The 22,459-nt window shown below is 30.8% G+C and overlaps 1 protein-coding gene across 3 annotated transcripts in view; it reads right to left on the reverse strand.

Moving 5' to 3' along the window:
- Positions 1–2,699: 2,699 nt before the first annotated feature.
- Positions 2,700–22,459, reverse strand: part of LOC142327993 (uncharacterized) — a 58,225-nt gene continuing 38,465 nt past the window's right edge. Inside the window, exons 3-5 of one of the 3 annotated variants that reach the window (XR_012757147.1) lie at positions 18,830–19,826; positions 16,594–16,672; positions 3,202–3,341 (exon numbers count right to left, since the gene is read on the reverse strand). Coding sequence is in view for 2 of the 3 variants with exons in the window: in XM_075371432.1 (XP_075227547.1) it covers positions 3,178–3,341; positions 18,830–19,826 (1,161 nt within the window). In the remaining variant the exon portion in view is untranslated. Of the gene's footprint in view, positions 3,342–16,593; positions 16,673–18,829; positions 19,827–22,459 lie in introns of all 3 variants that reach the window. The other 2 variants (XM_075371432.1, XM_075371425.1) reach the window with 2 other exon arrangements.

A 22,459-nucleotide genomic window follows, 5' to 3' on the forward strand; every position in this document is an offset into this window, starting at 1 on the left:
TTTGTGATTATTCATGATCGACTTGGTTACCGTAAGATGTGTGCACAATGGGTGCCACATCTGTTTACCAACAACCACAAACATCAACATTTTGCAACTGCTCTTTATTTAATTCAACGTTATTCCAGGACTGATCCACAGTTTTTGAAACAAATCATCACAGGGGATGAGAACTTCATTACACTCCTGAAACTAAACAAGCATCACATGAATGGAGACACAAATATTCACCGCAGCCAGAAAAAGTGAAAATATCGCCACATGTTCGAAAGGTTATGCTGACAGTCTTTTTCGATTCTGAGGGAGTTGTTTACAGTGAATTTATGCCCCAAGGATTATTGCTGAATGTTACTGTGAGACTTTAAAAAAATTGTGTAAACCCATTAAGATCATAGACCCGGAAGGCTGAGCAATTAGGTCGTTTTTCTTCACGACAATGGTACTCCTCATTCAGTTCATGTGACAAAGGAGTTACTGCAAAAATTCAAGTGGTAAGTGTGGTCTCATCCACCTTACATTCCTGAACTAGCACCCTGCGACTACCACCTGTTTGGTCCTCTCAAGCAAGACCTGGGAGGGAAGCATTTCGCTAATGATGATGAACTGAAGAAAGCAGTCCTTAAATGGTTGAAGGAAATAGGACAAAATTTTTAAGTGTTTAGAAAAACTTGGTGATTATGTTGAAAAATACATAAAAACATGTAAAACATAAAAACATAATAATTTTTATATGTAAAATATAAAAATAACGTTGTTTTATAAATGTGTGTGTTTCCTAGAGGGTTGTAACTTACTTTTTGATCATTCATCGTGTATGACACAACAGTGTTACATATAGGACTGAATATTACCTGAATTTTTGTGCACAGCATGATGAAAATGCAATTGCATTTTGTGTGAAAAATACAATAAGACACCACTTCAATCATCAGTTTCTCAGTAAGTATAAGGGCTGCTTGCTATTCTTGAAGATGCCTTTTTTATCTTTAACTTTTGTATGTTATTTCAGGTCACTCACAATCAAAGTATGCCATTTATATACACTTAAGAAATTATTTATGTGCTGAGTAAGGTAACAACAAATCCAATTCTAAAGTATAGGCAGATTTTTCTTCTTTAATTACACTGAGATACTAAACAGTAAGAAACTAATTTGAATAGAATAAAAATACACATTTAAATGACAGATTTAAAAATAAAAGATTTTAATAAAATCTGTTTAAATTCCACATAAAAATAAAATAACTGAAAAAACCACTTAACCTTAAAACTCACATCACTAATCTAGAAAATCATGCAATATTTTTAGAAATCTTTTATTCTAATATTTTTTTAATTTATTGATTTTACTCATGAGTAGTAATGCACCACCCCAAGAATAAAAAAAGCAAACCTCTATTAATAAAAATCTGCTATCTAGTTACAAAGTAATGAGTTATTTTCATTTCCTATTGTTCTTTTAAATGTGAACTGCAACAAAAATGAAACCTCTTCAGCTATTGTCATATTATATAGCAACACTTGTTATCTCTTATGTTCTAACATAATGAAATTAGCTCTCTTGCAAAACAACGCTTGCCAATTTCAGGTTCCTTACATCAGTATCAGTAACATAACATATACTTTTATGTTATGTTATGTTTATGACAGTTTTAATTCTTCACAGTCTTGATGTCTAATAAACAAAATTCCCGCCTGAGGAAAGTTTTGTTTCATACCTTAAAATACTGTTAACGAAAATAATTACAGGACTGAAATAAAAACCCACCAGGTTGGTCTAGTGGTGAACGCGTCTTCCTAAATCAGCTGATTTGGAAGTCGAGAGTTCCAGCATTCATGTCCTAGTAAAGTCAGTTATTTTTACACGGATTTGAATACTAGATCATGGATACTGGTGTTCTTTGGTGGTCGGGTTTCAATTAACCACACATCTCAGGAATGATCGAACTGAGACTGTACAAGACTACACTTCAATTACACTCAAACATATCATCTTCATTCATCCTCTGAAGTATTATCTGAACGGTAATTACCGAAGGCTAAACAGGAAAAAAATAAAAGGATAGAAATAAAACCAGTATTCCATAACAAGTATTTAAATATTAAAATTTTACAATTTTTAGAAAAACTTTTATGTAAGAATAAATAATATTTATTTAAATGATTCTACAAACAAAGGTAAGTTACTAGTGAAATCTATATAAATGAGAGAACAATATTCTAAGGTTTCCTCATTACCTACACAATCTACAAAATACTGTTGATACTCTAATTAACAAAAAAAAAGTAAACTTAATGAACTGTAACTTTTACTGTGCAAAGATTATTTATGTCAATCTACTTTTTTTTTACATGTACAGATTCATGGATTTTTAGATAATAAACAAAGTAATACATCTAAACTCTAAATCATACTTTATTAGTTTAGAAACATTCTGAAGCTATGTTTTTAAAATGTTATAATAATAAAAATAAAAATTTTTCAACGCTGTTAAATTTAATTTCAGATTTTTTCCACGTATTACCTAATTTTACAACACATTTAACTACAATGTATAAAAAACGATCAAATTTGAAAAAATCAAAAGATTCATTTTTCATAAAAAAAAAGAATACTTAAAAATTTTAGTAAAATTCTAAGTCTTAGGAAAATTCTAACAATTATTTTAATGAAATAATTTTAAAAAATAACAATGGAAAATAATTATTTTTGAAAATCATTACATAAAAAAAAAATATATAATATTGACTTTACATTTAACAGCATATGAGATAAAATTTCATTACAAAAATAAGAAAAGCATAAAAACTTGTCGAATTGTCAGAATTTCCTGAAAAATAATAGTATAAAATTCTTCATATAATTACAATCTAAGCACTTATTTAATTTTTATAATTCACACATCATATTACAAGTATCTGAATAGTGAAATTTTAATACCACAGAAACTTTTATCTGTTTTCAAAACCACAATACTAGATTTAATAACTGTTTAAATATTTAATTTATTATTTTTATACTAATTTTAAACAGGCGTTTTAAATCAATTAATTTACCTAATTAACATTTTAAGTAATAAGTACTTTTAATCACAAATTCACCAAGTGAAACACTTCCTTAGCTATTGAAACAGACATCAGTTTTGTAATTTTGGTAACAAAACTCAAATAAAGCACTCACATCCTTCTTCGTTTTGATGGTGGAACATTTTGGTCAGGTACATTTCGTGTGGCACGTTTTGTTAGTGATCCACGTCTTGCAAGGTTAGAGTCATCCAACTGTCCAGGCTCATTACCTTTTGAAATACTATCTCTAGTTCTTTCCTTCTTTGAAGAAGACCCTATAAGTACGAAGAAGAGCAGAAATAAAATTTTTATTACCCCTATACACTACAAATAAAATGTATATAGAGAGTTAAGTACAAAAATCTCTTCTACACTAAATTTAAAATGTACTAAAAGATATAATTGCTTTAAGACAATAAAAAGAAAGAAATGCTTAAAATGACGTAAGAGCTAAAGTGTAAAAAAAAAAAAAGGAGGATATATTTTTATTTCTGTGGCTGCTATTTCAGCTCTTTCATGATTGGAAAGCCATAAAAAACCAATCAAACAATTACTTGTTATTCCCAATCTCTAATTACCATTATTTTTACTGAATTCAATAATTGTATTAACACTCACTTTATACTATTTGCGTTAAATTATTTATACTATACTTATTACTGTCCACAATCTGCAATAGCCATCATTATAAAACTATCTATTTAAAATCACACCTGTCATTTTTTATTTTATTTTAACTATGAACAATAAGCTTAAAAAAATAGAAATTGTTACTTATATGAAATGTTAATGAGTGTGAGAAGTAAATTTAAATTTAAAGTATGAATTTTTATTTTCAACAAATGACAGACTGTTTTATTATAAAAGAATTTTTATTGTAATTGCTTTTTCATTATTTATCATAGTTATTTTGCTTCAAAAACAAGAAAAAGTCAACAAAACAGTAAAAACTTAACCTAAAAATACACTAACTTAACTTTCCTATAAATAAATAAATTTATATACTACAGACTTATTTTTTATAATTAATTTTCACAGCTCTGACTATTATCATGGTTTCTATATTTCTAATCTTATTAAAATAGATCACCATGATTTTTTGTATCGGAATTATGCTAACTATATTATATTATACCTGGCATAATTTACAAGACAGTGTAGTATCATTTTAATCATGGATACTGCAAACATGAATTACAATATGGATACTATTAAAACTACCAGTAACACAGGTCAACAAAATATAATAATTTGGAACGGAGGTAAAAGTAGGTAAATTAAAATTTATTTTTTATGCTGAATCTTAACATGATATCAGTTTTCTTCATCACCCTCATATTTTTAGTTATGACCATTTAAAATATTGAGAAACTTCTTAATAAAATACAAAAATAATAATTATTACAATTAAAATTTCTACCTTTATTCTGCAAACATTTATGTTTATCTTAATTTCTTTTTTCCTATTTTCCTTTTGTGTTCAGTGAAATCTCTTTTTATCATCCAACAGTAGTAACTCATCATAGATTCATTCCATCTGCCTTTATAACGTTGTTCGATCTGCAATATATCTTGGTGGAACCTTTCTCCTGGTTTGTTGTTGATGTCATCCAAGTTTAAAGAAAAAAAGTCCAAATGAGAATGTAAAAAATGAATTTTCAATGACATTTGACAGTCTAAATTTTGGTAGTTCATTAAGAGTTCATTTATAAGCTGCTCATAGTTTTCAGCTTTTCTGTATCCAAGAAAACCAGTAACGACATCTTTGAATGACTTCCATGCTGCTAGTTCTTTAAGATTCAGTTTTGCTGTCAAATATATTTTTACAAATTAATTTTCTTATTTGTGACCCAGTAAATAATCTCTTTTAATTAGGCTTCACTTAACTGTGAAAAAACCTTAGCTTAATATTTAAAACCGTCTCCATATTAATCTAATGCTTTTATAAAATTCTTCATCGGTCCTAGTTTTATGTGTAGAGATGCATTGTAAAATAATACAATCTGCTTCAACAAGGGGAATATTGACAACATTTTCCTTTCCTGGAGTAAACTGATTTCTTTTTGGGCAGTCTAACCGCGTAGTGTTTATCTGTAGCCCAACTATCTCACAGACACAAAAACACATACATTTTGTAAAGCCACTCTGGAGACCAAAAAAAGCCCTATCACTTTCAGGTCAGGAATGATTTGCCATGAGTATTCATCATACTTAATAGGTTTTAAAGTTTTTGACATACTTTCATATGTTTTTTCATTCCTAGAGCATGTGCTTACCGGTATAGAAGAAAACTTATTCAAATTATGCACAATACTGTTTTTAAGCTTCTTTTTGATGAGTCTATAAATAAATGTCAATCATGAATAACATAATCAACATCCAGTTCAGACATTAGCCCCTTAACATCATGGAAGGAACAAACTAAACCATCTCTTCTAAAGTATTTCGGTAAATTTTCATTTTGTTTCTATATACTGAAATTTTAGTATTCTTGTTTAATAAATTCCATTCTTTAAGATGTGAACCTAGGAGTTCTGCATGTTGTTTTGACAAATACATGTCACGAATTAGGTCACTCAGTTCTGCTCGTGTGATGAAATGAGGCTCAATATTTGATTCTTTTGGAATGTAATTAATATCTATTGAAGTTGAGGATTCATCCATTGAGCCTTCTGAGGAATCATACATTTCATTCCAAGAAGTTGGAGCAATTGGAATCAGTAAATTAACACCATGAAGTATTGGTCTCATAGCTGAATGAACATTTGGGTATGTAATACTGCTTTTATTGTTTGAATTGTAACCACCAGTAACATTTGTTAAGCAAAAATAGTAGTCATCATGGATAGTAGGCTCTCGCCAACTCATAGGTACACCAAAAGGCAAATCCTCTTTTTTCCCTTTTAACCACTGAGTTAATTGAACATAGCACTTGATGCATGTTATTGTGGAGCCCAGGATTTATCTTGGTCTCTTAAGGGACAGTCAAAATAATGTTTGTAAGCAGTTTTCAGCAATTTGATACTGGTTTTTGTTGACTTTTTGTGTTGAATTCTCGGCAAACATAACAAAAAATATTGGAGAATTTTACAAGCCCAATTTTTATTGGTTGTAAAATTCAAAATGTTTTAATGAATGAAAGTAAACTGAAATATTATAGAAATACTTAATTATAAAAATAATTATGTTTTATATTATAAATACTTAATTACTTAAAATAATTCATAAAATTGTTTCACCATGGAGTGCAATAAAACAGCATGAAATGCACACCCACACACACACAAACATAACTTAACAAATCTTGATGTTCAATAAAATAATACCAAAAATTGTTCTGTCATAAAATCTTTCACTGAATTTATGACATCACTTATGAGATATTCTTTATAATATGTGTATGATAAAACCACTACCACAACTAAAGAACACAGCAAGTCATACCAAGAGCTGAACTCATACTGAAGAAAATTTCATCACATTGAATTACTCATTACTTGACTCACTGACATGTCTGGCTTGACATAAAGTGACATCATTTAACTGTTATGTATCAAATATAGGTCTACAGCATGCATCACAATATAAATCAGATGAGAAGAAGCAAACATACAGACATAGTAACTTATTAGTATTGTTTGTTCCTTAATGAAGGAACAAATAAATTTAAAAGTTGTAACTTAAGAACGTTACATGATAGATTGTTTTGGAATACATATTATTCAGATCCAGCATATAAAATACTACATAGAACACCTACTACCTTTCCAGTTCCAAATTTTATGTTGACCAGTGCAATCAATGATAGACAAATGTCTACCATGAGTTTATTTAAAAAACAATTTTAATATAAAAATTGAAATCAACATACTAAATATGACTAAAATAAATATGCGCATATCATTAGTAAACCATGATTTATTGCATAATTAAAAGCTAAATAATAAATCATCAACTGTTGCTGCTCATGGAGATACCAAACAACATATTTTCCATTAATTTTTATTATGTAGAAAGAAATTATTGTTCAATAAATATCAATTATTGTAAAATAAACAATTTCATTCATTCCAAACTTTAAGTTAATCATTTATAAAAAATGTGTTTAACTTTAAATACAATTCTGACTTTCTCTAATACGAGTAAATTTATGGTATATTGTAAATTTGAATATAGGACACCTTGGATAATCAACAACATGACCTTAAATGATAACACTACTGAGGGGTTTTTTTCTAGAAAAACTCACACTGGTGAGTATAGCCCAATAACATAACTTAAATAAACATATAGTAGGTTTTAATAATAAAAAAGGATTTGTTTTTAGTTGCCTACCATTAAAATTGTAAGAATTATTGAAGCATTACTCTAATATGCCACATTCTGGAAATCCTTGAAAGGATGCTAGAAAAAAAAATATGGGAGAGAGGAACACCAGATGGTGGAAGAACACCAAAGTTTCGGAGGATAACATTCACAGTTTGCTACGTAACATAAAGGTAATGTGAAAGTTACTTAGTAAGTTAACTTTTCTTGTGATGGATCCTCCATCTATCTCAAGAAAAGCATAACCAGCACCAAAGAGGGTGGGATATCCCAGAAATGAGTAAAGGAATATATAAAAACTGTAAAAGCAGTCGAGATCTCAATGGACCTCAGTGGGAGAGAATGAAAGTTTTTTGTTGGAAACTGGTCTAAGAGAAGAAAGTGTACTCCCACCTTTTTTATTTATTTTTTATATGGTATAGATTCACATGAAGGTGAAGTGGATGATAGAAAGCTGATAAATAAGAGCATGATTATTCACTGATGAAACAGTTATTTTTTAGAGAAGAGAAGAATATAGTCCAAAATCACCTTACTGCTTAGGTAGAAAAAAAGGAAAGTACAGGATTATTTAAACATACAGAAAAGTAAAACAATGGTAGAGAGAGATAAGCAATGATCAAAATAATTTTTAAATAAAGAAAGTCACAAATTATTAACTTTATGGTATAGGTAGTGAAATATCTCAGAATGAAAGATCAATCAGAAAATTAGTCGCAGAGTCCAAATAGCAGAAGTTTAATATAGGATAAGAGATTACTGATGAAATATAAACAGACGATTCTCATTAGTTATTACGTCCCTATTCTAACATATGGATAAGATCCGGATGACTACAATAAAACAATATAGTAAAATAAATGCAACCATATGAAAATTTTAAAAAACTGATAGGGAAAAAAAATACTGCAAAAAGATGACTAGGATGTAGTGTATTACAAGAGAAAATCAAACATGGTTTGGGAACTTATAGAGAATAGAAGAAATGCAAAAGTAATTAAGAGATTTTTTACCTAAATATAACTGGAAGAAAACTAGAGGAGGATCTAGAAAGTAATGGTTGGATTGCTTAAAAGTGGTGATGGAGAGAGAAAGTTAAGTGGAGAAGCATGATCTGTATCCTGACCCAGTAACAGCCGAAAGACGCAAAGGAGTATGATGATGAATGAAAGAGTTTTACAAATTTCTACATTATTTAAATTCTATTGTTAAATAAGCTGTAAGGTGCAATACATGTAACTATATTTAATCATTTGTACAATTTAGTATGGTAATGTTTATTGTTTTGCAAAATTTCAGCTTATATTTTTAGATCTAACTCTGAAAAACATTCGAATTGAAAATAACTACAAGTTAAATAACATACAAGTTTCTTCTTGTAACTAAATCATCAAAGGATTTATCATGACCTTTGTTCTGTGTAGATAAATGCTATTCCAAAGTATTACTCATCTCTTTTAGTATCAATATTTTTCACAAAAATAGTTTTGTCAAAAAAAGTATTACTTTCTTATTCTTAATTCAGTGCCAATGCTTTCTGTCTACAAGTCAATATATACCTTGTATTCAAGACTGTCTACAGATCCCATGTAAGAAAAAAATATTCACAAATTCTTACAAACAGTAAAGTTAAAATTAAAAAAAACTTAAAGCAAATGTTCAAAAGATTTTTTATACTAAAAGCTTGGAAATAATACAAGGTGTTACCAAAATGTACCCAGGCATGGCTCAAAAAAAATTATTAACCTATTTATTTCAATAAACTGTCCCCATCAAAGTATGCTCCTTCTGATGTAACTCACTTATCCCAGTAATATTTTCATTGTTGTAAGCATTTTTCAAAAACTCCATAATCCTCTTGTCACATTTATTTTGATCTCTTCTCTATCTTCAAATTTCTTTCCTTTACGCGGTATTTTAATCTTAGGAAAGAGCCAAAACTTGTATGGAGTTACGTCTGGTGAGTGAAGAGGCTGCTTAAGTCGTTCGATCGTGTTTTGGCAAAAATCTCTGGATATGTAGTGATGCATGAGCTAGAACACTGTCAAGATGAATTTTCCACCATTCTTCCACAGCCAACTGTAAATATGTTTTAGCAATTCTTACTGACATAGAGACAGCATTTCCTTCTTTGCATTGGAGTTCTGTCCTCTAATATTTGGAACGCTGCAATGTTCCCATAGCCCTACAGGCCGTAGTACGTGACTACTTGTCTGATCGCACGGCTCTGTTTAAGGATGCACACCTAGTTGTGGAAAAGTCCATCACCAGGGGAAGCCTGCAGGGCTCCATTCTCGATCCCTTGCCCAGGAACCTGGTATTCAATGGATTTTTGGGACTAACATTCCCAGAAGGGGTCATGGCCCAGGCTTTTTCCGATGACTGTCTCTTGTTAGTTCGTGGTAATTCACAACTGCAGCTAAAAGACCAAGTGCAGGCAGCTTTTTCAACCACAGAGGGCTGGATGGACATACAAAATTTAAAGATTTCTGTGCTCAAGATGAATTTTATGCTTTTCAAGGGTGCAGACAAATTATCATACAGTCGTAACCCCTGTATTAAGTATAAAGGCTGTGTAATCTGCCGAGTGAGAGTTCTTAAGTACCTAGATGTTTTGTTTGATGAGAAGTTGCTATTTAGCTACCACATCAGGTACGTAGTGTGGACACCATCTCTGTGATGCACAAGCTTAGGAGGATTGCTCAGAAGGATTACAGGCTGTCAGGCCGTCATTTGTAGATGGTGTACCGAGGTGTCTTCGAAAGTATGACCTCTAACATGGTGTCTGTTTGGGCGCATAGGTTGAAAAGAAATTAAGCACCTATTCAAAATTTAAGGAGTGTCCAGCACAGGGCCTTAATTGTATGCAATGGTATTTTTAAAACAACCATCTATGAGGCTACCACTGCACTGGAAAAGGCTCTCCCAATTGATTTAGTGGTGAAAGTTTGGGCGGCCATGTGGAAATTGCGAAGAGGCAGGGAGGTCTAGGTATCTGGGATGCAGTTTCAAGCTGGCCTGTATTGGAGCGGAACAGTGATCTCAATGCACCGGTTCTAAATTTCAAACAGTTGCCCATCCCCAACCTGCGAAGGAGGCTTTACAGCCTCACGATGGAAGCATGACAGCAAGAATGGCATGCCATGACTAAGGGAAAGTCCTTATATAAATTTATACTGGATCTGGGGGGATGGTATGCCTCCTTTGTTTTTAAGGGTAACAGGAGCCCAAGTGCTCTCCAACCATGTAAATTTAAACCAATATTTGCTTCAGCTCTGCCTGGCAACTGATTAGCTGTGCAACTGCAGGGAGGTCCAGTCGAACAAATACATGATGTTCGACTGTCCAGCTGTGGGGGGAAGCCAGAACTCAGACCACCCTGGAACTTAAGAGGTCAAAGAGAAAATTGGCCACCCACAAGCGACGAGTCAATGTGGCAAGAGCCACACTGTCGGACCATGTGGGAGTTCCTTGATGCGGTTGCTTTGTTCAACTGACATCAGCAGTTTACCTAAGGTTAAAAACTCCTACCGTGCTGCTGTAGGAGAGATATGGCTGGCTACAAGCCAGATTAAGGCTCAAAGTGCTTTAATGGTGGACAGGTACTTGCTGGCATTCAGTGGCCTAGGCGTGGCAGCGAATTGCTGTCTTTGACGAGATAAATTTAATTATTGATAGTCATATATGTTTTAGTAGTTGACGGGGTGCAACTACCATTTTAGTAATATATGACTGGTAGGCGGTGGGATATGCAAGCGAGTGGTGTATGATACCACACTTATTCCACTCACACTTTTAGGTTAGCTCCAGGAGCTAGTTAGGATACTGGTCGCTAAACTGTTTCGAGGCTCAGTAGCCGTTTGTGGCACAGACGGTCTTATGCTTTCGGGTAACTGAATGGGGTGGTGGCAGGAAAAATGCCAAGCAAACCAAACCATTCACCCATAGCTCCAGTCTCTTGCATCAAACATCAGTTATTATTTTTTTTATAAAATCACTATTAGCACATTTCAGACTAACACAACTTGTCGTCAGTGTTCTTTTTGTTCATATGTGAGAAGTTTTGTGATAAATTTTTTGGAGAAAATTTTGTCACATTCTGACATCTACTAAAGACATCTGCACAGAGCCAAATGAATCCCTATTTCATTTTCAAGCTCTCTAATTGTTATTCAACAATCATTCAACACCATCTGTTGAATTTTATTAACTTTTTTGGGATTTTTGCTAGTGGAAGGTCTGCCAGAGTGTTCATCACTTTCAACAAATGTTCAATCAACTAGGAAACGACTATACTACTACACAGCTCAATCACCAAAAAATGTTTGAATCTTCCTTATTGTTCTATTTGCATATTCTGACAAAATTTAATTGAGGTTCTCTGCTCAACCCATTCAGTCATTTTGAACAGCAACGAAAACACGACAAGCACAACTCACATGTTTTTACTTCCATGGCTGTACAAATCCAGATTAAATTCCATTATCTTGCTATGGTCCATTTCCCATGTTACAACTGGTTTCCACAATAAAAAATAAGGTCTGATACTTTTTGATCATACCTCATATTTACATACAAACACATAGTAGCAATATAGAAACTTTATACAGATTTTATTCAATATTTTTATTGGTGCAATAATTAAGTAAAGTATATAATTTGAAAATAGTGACTTGATATCTGTTTTTATCATTATTATTAGGTAGAGCCAGAAGACATAAGACTTGGGTGAAACTAGGAGGTGCGGGAAGGCATCGATAGACTACAAAAATGAAACGGAAATTTTAAACCAAATTATGATTTATAATGTTTCCCTAAGGGAGACCTGATAAGTGACCATTCTTTATTAGGGGCAAAGTGTAGGTGAAAGTTTGATGGAATGAAGAATAACTCTTTCATGGAAATCTTTCAAGAACAAATCTTTCACCTCTTTCTTACTGTGAAGAGTAACAAAAAAGAGATGAGATGTAGATAATCTAAAAAATAAAAATTTTAAGGTGGAGGAGACCATAGATACATAACTGGAAATATGTGTACACATAAATAATGTAAAATTTAACTGAAAAAATAATTATGAGGTAAAGAAGCTTCAGGTAAAAAGGGAAATGCTAATAGAGAACCATAGATAACATAAGTCATAATAGATTTGATGATGAATGTGGAAAGTATAAAAGTCCAAAGATGATGAAAACAGTAAAACAGTTTCGACATAAAATTGATATTAAATGCAAAGTGTAAAGTAAGAAAATGAAAAAACAGCATGAAAAAAAACAGACAATAAGCAGTGGAGAATGTATTGTAGAACGATACGAGGTTAAAAGTTACAACTTGATGATTTTGAAGAAGAAAAAAATACTAATCATGATTTCTGAGGGGATGTACATCATCATTAACATGTAGAAAAAAGCTTATATTACTGCAAGTTAGATCTTGATTAATGCATATAACTTCAACTTATAACATAAAGTACAAATATCAAAATATCATCTTAATGAACTCTTTATCTGTTTAAAAAAAAAAAGAGTAACAGTAATAAAAAAAATCACATGGTTCATTTAAAGTTAAAAAATGGTAATTAATGTGCAAGTTAGATTTCTATAACTGTATCTTTGGTTTACCTGATATCATCAACTAGATATCAGATTGGCAGACTGTTAATTTTTTTAAGAGCTGAAAATTTTTATTTCATATTTAATTCTGGTAAATTCATCAACAGTTTTAATTTAGGAGTTTTCTTAATGGTCCCAACAATTGTAATACAGTCAAATGAGGGAGATAGTATTCTATAATTCAAGCTGAATAATGCTATTAATGATTTATATAAAAACAAAATAATATGTTAATATACCGTAACTTAATTATCTTATACACAAAGAAAGAGCTATTGCTACAGGGTCATTAAAGTAAAACTAACTTTTCATTAAACTATTATTATTGAAAAATATTAAACCCTCAAAAATCTGTAGATGATAATTCACCAAATAAGATTTAAACTTGTGCATATATTATAAAATAACATTTTGTATCATATGAAAAATGACAAGAACTACTTCACTATTAACAATACACATAAGAAATATTCACAGGAAAAATTCATAAAAAATCATGGGTTGGAAGGTGTATGGATGATGACCGGTTTGTTTTTGGAAAGAGTATGGATACAAAGGAGGGCATCTGGCTCTCAGACTAATTTTAGGTGACAGATGAAGAAGAAATCTACCTTCCATTTAACAGAGGTATTTTATACTTAAGAGTGGATTAAAACGTTTTTAAGAAAAATATGAAGCGAAAGAATAACAATGCACACAAAAATGAGGTAGCGGTGATAAAAAGAAAAAGGCAGCCCATAATTCAAAAAACAGTGAGATAAGTCTTAGCTTTTGTGAGCTGATTGAAGCTTAAACTACAGAAGAAATTTCCTACTCTAGATAATTTTCAATATCAGTACAATATATTGTTAGAACAAATAAAATAAACAAAAAAAAAACATTACAGTTTCACGTAAATCACAGATTGGTAATTTACATTGAAGGGCATGAAATTATTCGAATAATAGAACAGATGAAATATGTTACACAAGATACAGAACAAAACTCAAATACAATCAATAGGAGAAAATACTTCACATTTATGCACATAATACAAACACCTATCACACATAACATTTGCAACAAAAGCAAACATTTAAGGTTACATAAGTAATTTCAAAACAAGTAAGAGAATCCATAAAACTTCACACTGTCATTAAACAGAAAACTCAACAACACAATTACTGTATGGTGCATAAGTTAAACTGATGGGCAATAAAAGTCATTACTGTGTAAAGATGATCCACTCCATTATAAATTCAAAGAACAAGCTTTACACAAACAAACAAAAACTGAATTTACCTTTATAAAGCAAAAGCAGAAACAAATTTACCACATAAAAATATGAAATATTACATTGTGAATCATCACTGAATTAGCACACTTGAAAAAATGTCAATGAAACTGGTGTGATTTACACTAAAATAATCTATATTGGGTTACAAATGTGGGCTGAAAAAGGAAGTGGACAAAATTTTTGAAAGGATGTCTTTACATGTGGCACCTGTTTGGGCAGTTAGGCTAAAATTTAAAAGCTATAGGGATATATTATTAAGAGCCAACACCTTATATTACTAATGGTAACATGAGGTTACTGTACTATTTCACAGGAGGAAATGTTGGTGATTGCAGGCGTGAAACCGATACATTTAATTGTGCCAGAAAAGCAGCAGCTTTATGTTGCTAAGAAGTCAGGTGAATTGACTTCACAAAAAATTTGTGAGATAGAACGACATGGTAATGCTTTATGGCAGGCCAGATGTGATGAGACAGAGGGTGGGCATTATACACATGATCTCTTCTCAGACATTGTTGGTTTACAGTGGGCTTCTGTGGGTTCACCCTAACAAATATGTAACACAATTTCTTTTTGGTCACGGCACCTTGCGAGACAGACTCCATCAATTTGGCCTGGTGGATTCAGGTGTGTGTTCAGATTGTGGACAACTAGATGACACATACCATGTAATTTACAAATCTCCATGACAATTGGAAAAATTGGGCTGAATGGGTAATCGTTGAAAATTTCATTGGGTACCTGGCAAGAGTACGGATTGCCAAGGGAATTTAGGGTTCAGCCTGGTCTTTCCTGTGTCTTGGTTTTGTTATTCTTTTGTTACAAGGTTTGATGTTTTTGTAGTGTTTGTTTATTTAGTTTTATTTTTATTTTTTTTTATCTCTTGTTTTGTGTTATGTTGTGGTTGCGAGTTGAACTCAACTTCCAACCTAACAGGTAGGTAGTTGCACTTTTAATTTCAGTTCTTTCATGTCCCTCAGTCTTGTTAAAGACTCGACATAGATGTGTTTTGTTTGAGAGTTCATTTCCTAGTAGTACACCGATGGGTATATCACATGTGGTATTCACATCGGTGGCATGTTCTTGCCTGACTGAGGCAAGAACAAGGCTAAGGAATGCCTTTTGCTGGAGTTTTGAAGATGACCTCTGGTAAAGCCCATAAGGGCTAAGTATGGAGGGGGTGGCATGGTAACCGAAACTGTCACATGGAGGGTGTCTTCCTCTATGGAGTCAGGATGAAAATATAGAAAACAACCAATTCATTCAGAGTAAAATTGATCTAAGTATTAGATTTACTGCATATCAAATCATGAACTCCCGACTTAATACTTAATAAAATATGAAATACAAATTTTCCATTACAGCTGCTTCAGCATCTGGTAGTAAAATTCACAAAAAAAAATCAGGATGTAGGAAATCCACCACAATATTCCTCTACCTCTATCAAGACAGTTTGCATTACTTTACATCAATTAGAAATACTTTTAATCTGCACTTATAATTTAATGAAATTCATTAAGTAGCAGGCAGTAACCTTTCAACACATATAAAATCAACAGAGATCATAGTAAAATTACACATGTAATGATTCAGGAAAATGCTCACTAATGTGAAACTGAAGAGAGATAAGTGTATATAATTTCATGACGCACAGTAACATGATGAAGTTAAGATAAATTATATAGATGATACACACAACCATAAATATTTATTTATCATATGTATGCATATGGTGCAATGTTTTTATCATGGTTTGGCCATGCACTTCAATTAGAAAGAACTGAGGTGCATGATGTACACAAAGCAATGTATAAAATATATTTCTACTAACATTAGTTTCTAGGATATTCAGTTATGTCACGTAATGGAAAATTTATTGATCACCTTTACAGTAATTTTATGACAATTTAACTGACTTCTGCCAGGTAAAGGAAATTTATAGTTTTTTAAAAGAATAATTTACGGCAACAAATTTCCCACTATTCTCACACTCATTAAGAAATTTATGTAATTAGTTAGCAAAGGTATATGCCATATAGCTAATATATTTAAATTTATTTATCAACAGTGATAAATAGTGAGTATTTTGGAAGTTGATGAATAAATATTTTTAATTAATATTTGATGCACCACAGCCATCAATAGCATTATGAGCTGGCCAACTCCATGTAGAAAAAACAAAAATGGAGCTTGAATTGATGTTTAAATTAATTGTTACTGTAGCATCTGTGATATCAAAAGAGCACACTTATAGCATGTTTCCTGTACTGTATGTACAAAAAAATTACATTTCATTTTAATCAAGTGAATACTTACACAAATGCAAATGATAGATCCTGAAGTTCATGAATGTCTAGAGATGAGAATTAAACCACCAATAATCAAAGCTAACCTACTACACACCAAAATATGTTGACAAAAATACTGACAATTCTACTTTACTATTAATAAAACAAAAAAAAAAAGTTAAAAACATACCAACTACCAGTTGTTCTCCATAATTTATGTCACACAAATTTCAGTGTAGCTCATTTAACCTTTGGAGCAGAAATCAGGGCAGCATTTTTCACTTGCCATAACTCAAAAAAAGCACTTCCTAACTTATATATTTACAAACGATTTTCATTATTTAATAACAAGAATACACTTTAAACGTAAATAGAAACTTCTTGGAACACTGCACGTGCACACATGTGTATGTTTCACAAAGATGTAACAAACTTTTAGGACATGTTCTACTGGTGAAAATAAAGAAGAAAGTTCACATATACATAGGTCTGGAAACACTTTGTTAAAGAGTAGCAGCTAGCAAAAGATTTCTACATCTTTGGTAAAATTAAGCCAGGCTGTAATTCTTGGAAGCCAAATTAAGGAGTAAATTTATTGGATTTATATAAAATCTGATCAGAAAAATGGAAAAAAAATTGGTCCCAGAACTGTATTCTTAGTAGTGTTTGAGAAATAAGGGGTAAAAGACAAAAGATTAGGGTCAACAAACGTACTATTTTATGTTTGGCATAAAATAGCTTTGTTAAATCGGTAATTTACACATAAAACTTTTAAACAAAATTTGACCAAATCTGATTCTGAATAAAATGGTATGAACAACATCCACAAAAAATTAAATAGAGACATAAAAATTTTGAAGTTTATAAAAAACAAAAAACATCAAAATGTGACAGATTAAAACAAAAAAATTTAGGTTTGCCTAATTTTTGCATTTCTAGTACAAAACACAGTTAAGTCTTTTTCAGGAATTAACTATAGTAAAACATTTACAAGCTTTTTTACATAATTTAATAGCAATATTCTTGAAAATGTCTAATTGATACAATTTAAAAAAATGATATTAATTATTGTTTTTTAGACATACACTTAAAATATAAATTGTTTAGGACACCTCACTTTTGTTGGATTTCTAGTATTTAAAATAGTTTTTAAATACTTTACTTATTTTTTTAAATTAGCTATATTTTTATTAATTCAGCTACAGGAACAAAAAAAGGTAATAAAAATGATATTTTATAAGCCAGAAATGAAAAAAGTTTCATATTTTTCTGAAAAATCTTCTTAATTGAATACTTAAAACAGTTACTTCTTTAATAATTGTTATAAATAAATCCTATACAGATTAAAAAAATTGTTAATTACTAGAATGTTAAAGCAAATACTTATGAATATAAATGATGAGTTGCTTTTTACTTGATATTACTTTTTTTTTTAATTTTGTAATTTAGGATTTTGATTTTTTATGACTTATTACAGCCTAATTTAATATGATTCTCTAAACTAAAGAAAACTTGGGAATTCAAGTGAATATTAATGACAAAATAAACATTATACTATCAGACTAACCTCAAATGTATTTTACAATAAAATCTATTTTCACTCAGTCAAATCAGATTAATTCCCTTGCTAATCAGATTAATTTCATTACAAAACTTTCAGGAAAGCAAATTTAGCAGACAAACTTCAGATCTCTTAAACTCCCAACACTGCAGGTTAACAGAGCAGATAATACTGCAATTGAATCTAACCCCCAGATAGAGTAAAGAGGAGAAGGTAGATGATAGAAGTACTCAATTCACCTAAGGACTGAACAGCAGATACCAGGTTGGGCAGTGGAATCATATCCAGAACAGATTGGTTTGTTCATAAAACTACAACATAGTTAAATTATGTATGATCAATTAGATTATTAAAATTAATTGTATTTTTAACCATTAAGTGTTTTAAGCAATATTTTTTCTTTAAATATAGCTTTTTAAAAAAAAAATTAAAGAAATATTCTTAGTTTTCAGAATGTAGACAGTAGAAAATTGCGCCAACTTTAATTAATTTAACAAAATAATCAAAATAAATTATTGTGTACAAAAACTTATTAATGTACATCATCAACAAACACTTTAAACTGTACCATGTACAAAGTTATTTTACTGTAAATTAATACTGCATGTTATTAACCAATACAAATAAATTAATAAGTTTTTTATTATATAGTAAATAAAATTTACACTAAAATTACTAGATAGCATAGAGTCAGAGAGCTTACCTGAAGTTTCAGAATCAGATCTATCTCTAGAAGGTCGTGATTTAACACTAGATTTTATATCAGCTAGTTTATCTTGCTTTCCAGCATCTGATTTCCTTTCAACAGCTTCCTTCTTAATATCCGACTCAGACTTTCTTTCAGAAACAGACTCACGTTTTTTCACTACTTCTGATTTACGATCAGCTCCTTTACTATCAGATTTCTTTTCGCCTATTTCTTTTTTATCAGTCTTCTTAATTTCTATACTAGGTTCTTTTTTCCCGCTATCAAAAAAAATTTTTTTTTCAATATTTCCTTCTTTTTTGCTGCTGCTATCACGTTTTTTATCATCCTTGTTTTTATTATCTTTCTTTCCTTCCCCAGATTTTCTTATTGCATCCTTTTTTTCTTCTTTATCACTCTTTTTAAATTCTTTCTTGTCTTCCTTTTTCATAATATTATCTTTTTTATCATCCTTTCTAGCATCCTTTTTTTCATCTTCTTTCTTAATTTTTGGTTCTTTCTTATCATCCTTTTCTGGCTTTTTACTAGTATCTTTTTTTTCATCTGTTTTTTTCTGCAAAACATCTTCGTCTTTATCTAATTTCTTCATGGACTTTTCTTCAACTTTCTTAAATACTGAATCTTTCTTTTCATCTTTTTTAACTGTTTCTTTTCTTTCTTCAACTCTTTTTTTCTCTTCCTTCTTATTTTCTTCTTTCTCAGTCTTTTTACCAGTTAACTCTTTTTTTTCATCTTTTTTAATTGTAATACTTAATTTACGTTCTTTTTTCAATTCTTTCAGCTGAGAAGGATCTTTTTCAATTTTTTTAACCCCTAACTTACACTGATCTTCTTCAAGTAATTTTGCTTCTTCTGATTCTAACACATGGTCACTACTATCTAGTTCTTCTGTAGGACTACACTTTAATTTCTCTTGAATGAGATCAGCAAATTCATCATCTGGAAGGGAAAAGTCTTGGTCACTGTTAGGAAATGGAATAACTTCAGCTTCATCCTGAAAACAATACAAAAAGTAATATTTATTCATATAATTACACTACTAATACTATAGTGCTATATAAATTCATACTGTATACTATGTATAGTATACTCTGTATACTATTCAGTAAAAACTTGTAAATATTCCAAATATTTTATTCAAATTATTAAATAATTATAATAAAAATTGTTATTTCTAACTTCAGTCATCACTAACATAACAAAACTATGAATAATTACATTCACCAAAACTTGTTTGTAATAAATAAAATTACTATTAGAATTAATCTTAATCATTTGATGTCATTTAATGAAAAACTGATGAATGTATTTAATCAATAAACTGTACACACCAATATACACAGAATACAACACTACATAATCCTCTTCTTTGCAGTTATAATAGATTTGAAATCATCTTGCAGGTGAAGGTCATACAACTTCCTCATCTTGCCTCCCCAATCATATTCTGCAGCAGCGTGGAGCGCGTACGGCCATTACATCACCACATCCATCTATCATTAACTATACATCAGAAAGCACTTACTATACATCATAAGCACTTACTCAAATATACGATTTTTAGTCAATAAATAAATCACAAAAATTTTAATCAAATAATCCAGCTTAAGGTATTTTACGTACACAATAAAATTATCTCATTTAAAAAAAATTGTAAGTGTTTTCCCACACATTTTGTAACCAAACTACTTCAATCCTTTTTTTATTGTTACTGACTAACAGTCACATACAAGAAGAAAATCTTTTGTTAAATAAAAAACTGGCATAATTAACTTTTATATTACTCAGTTTGTTATTTTAAATAGTCTATGTGTACCATTTCAAGACATCGTTAAATCATGTTTATCAGCGCATACGCAACTTTTGTTTTGTAATAAAATTTTGACCAGTTCAGATTATAGTTTTATATCAATTGGACATGCAGTTTCTTTCACTGATCTTTAATTATGAAAGTTAATTATTTTAATTGTGAAATTGTTTAAGTTAAAATGGTAGCAAACAGTCCTCACCTTTGGAAAAAATCTAAAAAAAAATGATTTATAGGGTGTATAATTAATTAAAAGAACTTGTGTATAGCAGACCTAATTCAAGAAGGTTTTTAATGAAACGCAGGAAGTGACTGCAATCAATTGTGCTGTATCAGTGCGTATTGTACAAAATTTTTTTCTGAAGATAATGAAAATGCATCAGCCCAAGGCAAATTATGCAAACATTCTTTTGAACCATCTCAGAAAAAAATTTCTTATACAAACTGGGTAACCAATCTGGACAATTTTAATAAAGATGTAGTACACTGTTCCATTCAAGAATTTTACGACATGGTTGAAGTATCTGACGTGCAGTAAAATTAAACATTTAAAAAAAAATTTACTGATAGTGAATATTCCACATGGAAAATTGTAAGAAAATTAGGGTTCCGATTTCATTAAGTGTAATGATGGCAGACAATTTTTTTATCTACCGATCTGACATTGGGTTCTTGCTTGGGTAATACTTTTAAGGAAATGCATGAAATTAGACAAAATAATTCTTGACCGATAATTTACCTAAATGAAACATGGGTAAACTAGAACCAATCCAAAAAATATATCTGGCAGAATTCAACAAGCAGTGGTGGGCTAAGATTCCAATTGGGAAAGGATCCCGCTTAATTATGTGCCGCACTGGTTGCTATGAACTTAGTTTTACAAAAAAAAACTCTGCTATTGTTTCTCAGTTGAAGCAAATGGGGTGCTTCCACCAAGAAATGAACATTGATTTATTCCTAGAATGGTTCATAAATTTGGTGCAATCTTTGGAAAAAAGTTATGTTATCATAATGGATAACGCCAACTATCCTTGAGCGCTAACTGTGCTTAAAAAGAAAGTGCCAGTGACCAATACAAAACATGTGAAAATTCTTTCACGTTTAGAAAAGAAGAAAATACCACACAATCCTTTGCACACAATTCCCCAGTTACTGTCTATTGTTAATGAACACAAACAAAAATACAAACAGTATGAGCTTGACGATACTGCAACAGAAATGGTGGATGAAGTTGTTCGACTACCACCATATCACAGATAGTAAAACCCAATTGAGCCAGTTTGGGTGCAGATAAAAGGTGAGGAGGCAGCCAAAAACAGGACTTTCAAATAATGACGTAAAATCATTATTGGAAGATGCCATAAACTGCATAACAAGAGATGACTGAAGAAAATGCATAAGTCATGCAGCAAACATTCAAGTAGAAGATTTTCATAAAGAAGGATTGTGTGATGACAACTTACAACGCGTAGTAGTGAATTTACAAATAGATGACAGTGACGAAAATACGACAGATTTATCATGTGATGAATACTTATAATTTATTTCAGGTGATATTGACTTTCAGATTATAATTTATTTAGATTTTGAGTAAATTTTTATGAATTTTTCAGTTTTAAAGTACATATTTAAGTTTAGCAGTAACATTTCCAAATTTCTGAACATGTGGGAAAATAAGGGAAGTAGCTTATGTAAAATAAAAAGTTTCAGATGTGAGACAGTAACTTTTTATCTGCACCAGAGTAATGCAATAAATATTTTGCTAATAAATACGTAAGATAAGTTGATTAAACATTGGCCTGTAAAGTGAAAAGGAACAA

This window comes from Lycorma delicatula, chromosome 1, assembly GCF_047948215.1.
Source record: "Lycorma delicatula isolate Av1 chromosome 1, ASM4794821v1, whole genome shotgun sequence".
NCBI classification, from domain to species: Eukaryota; Metazoa; Arthropoda; class Insecta; order Hemiptera; family Fulgoridae; genus Lycorma; species Lycorma delicatula.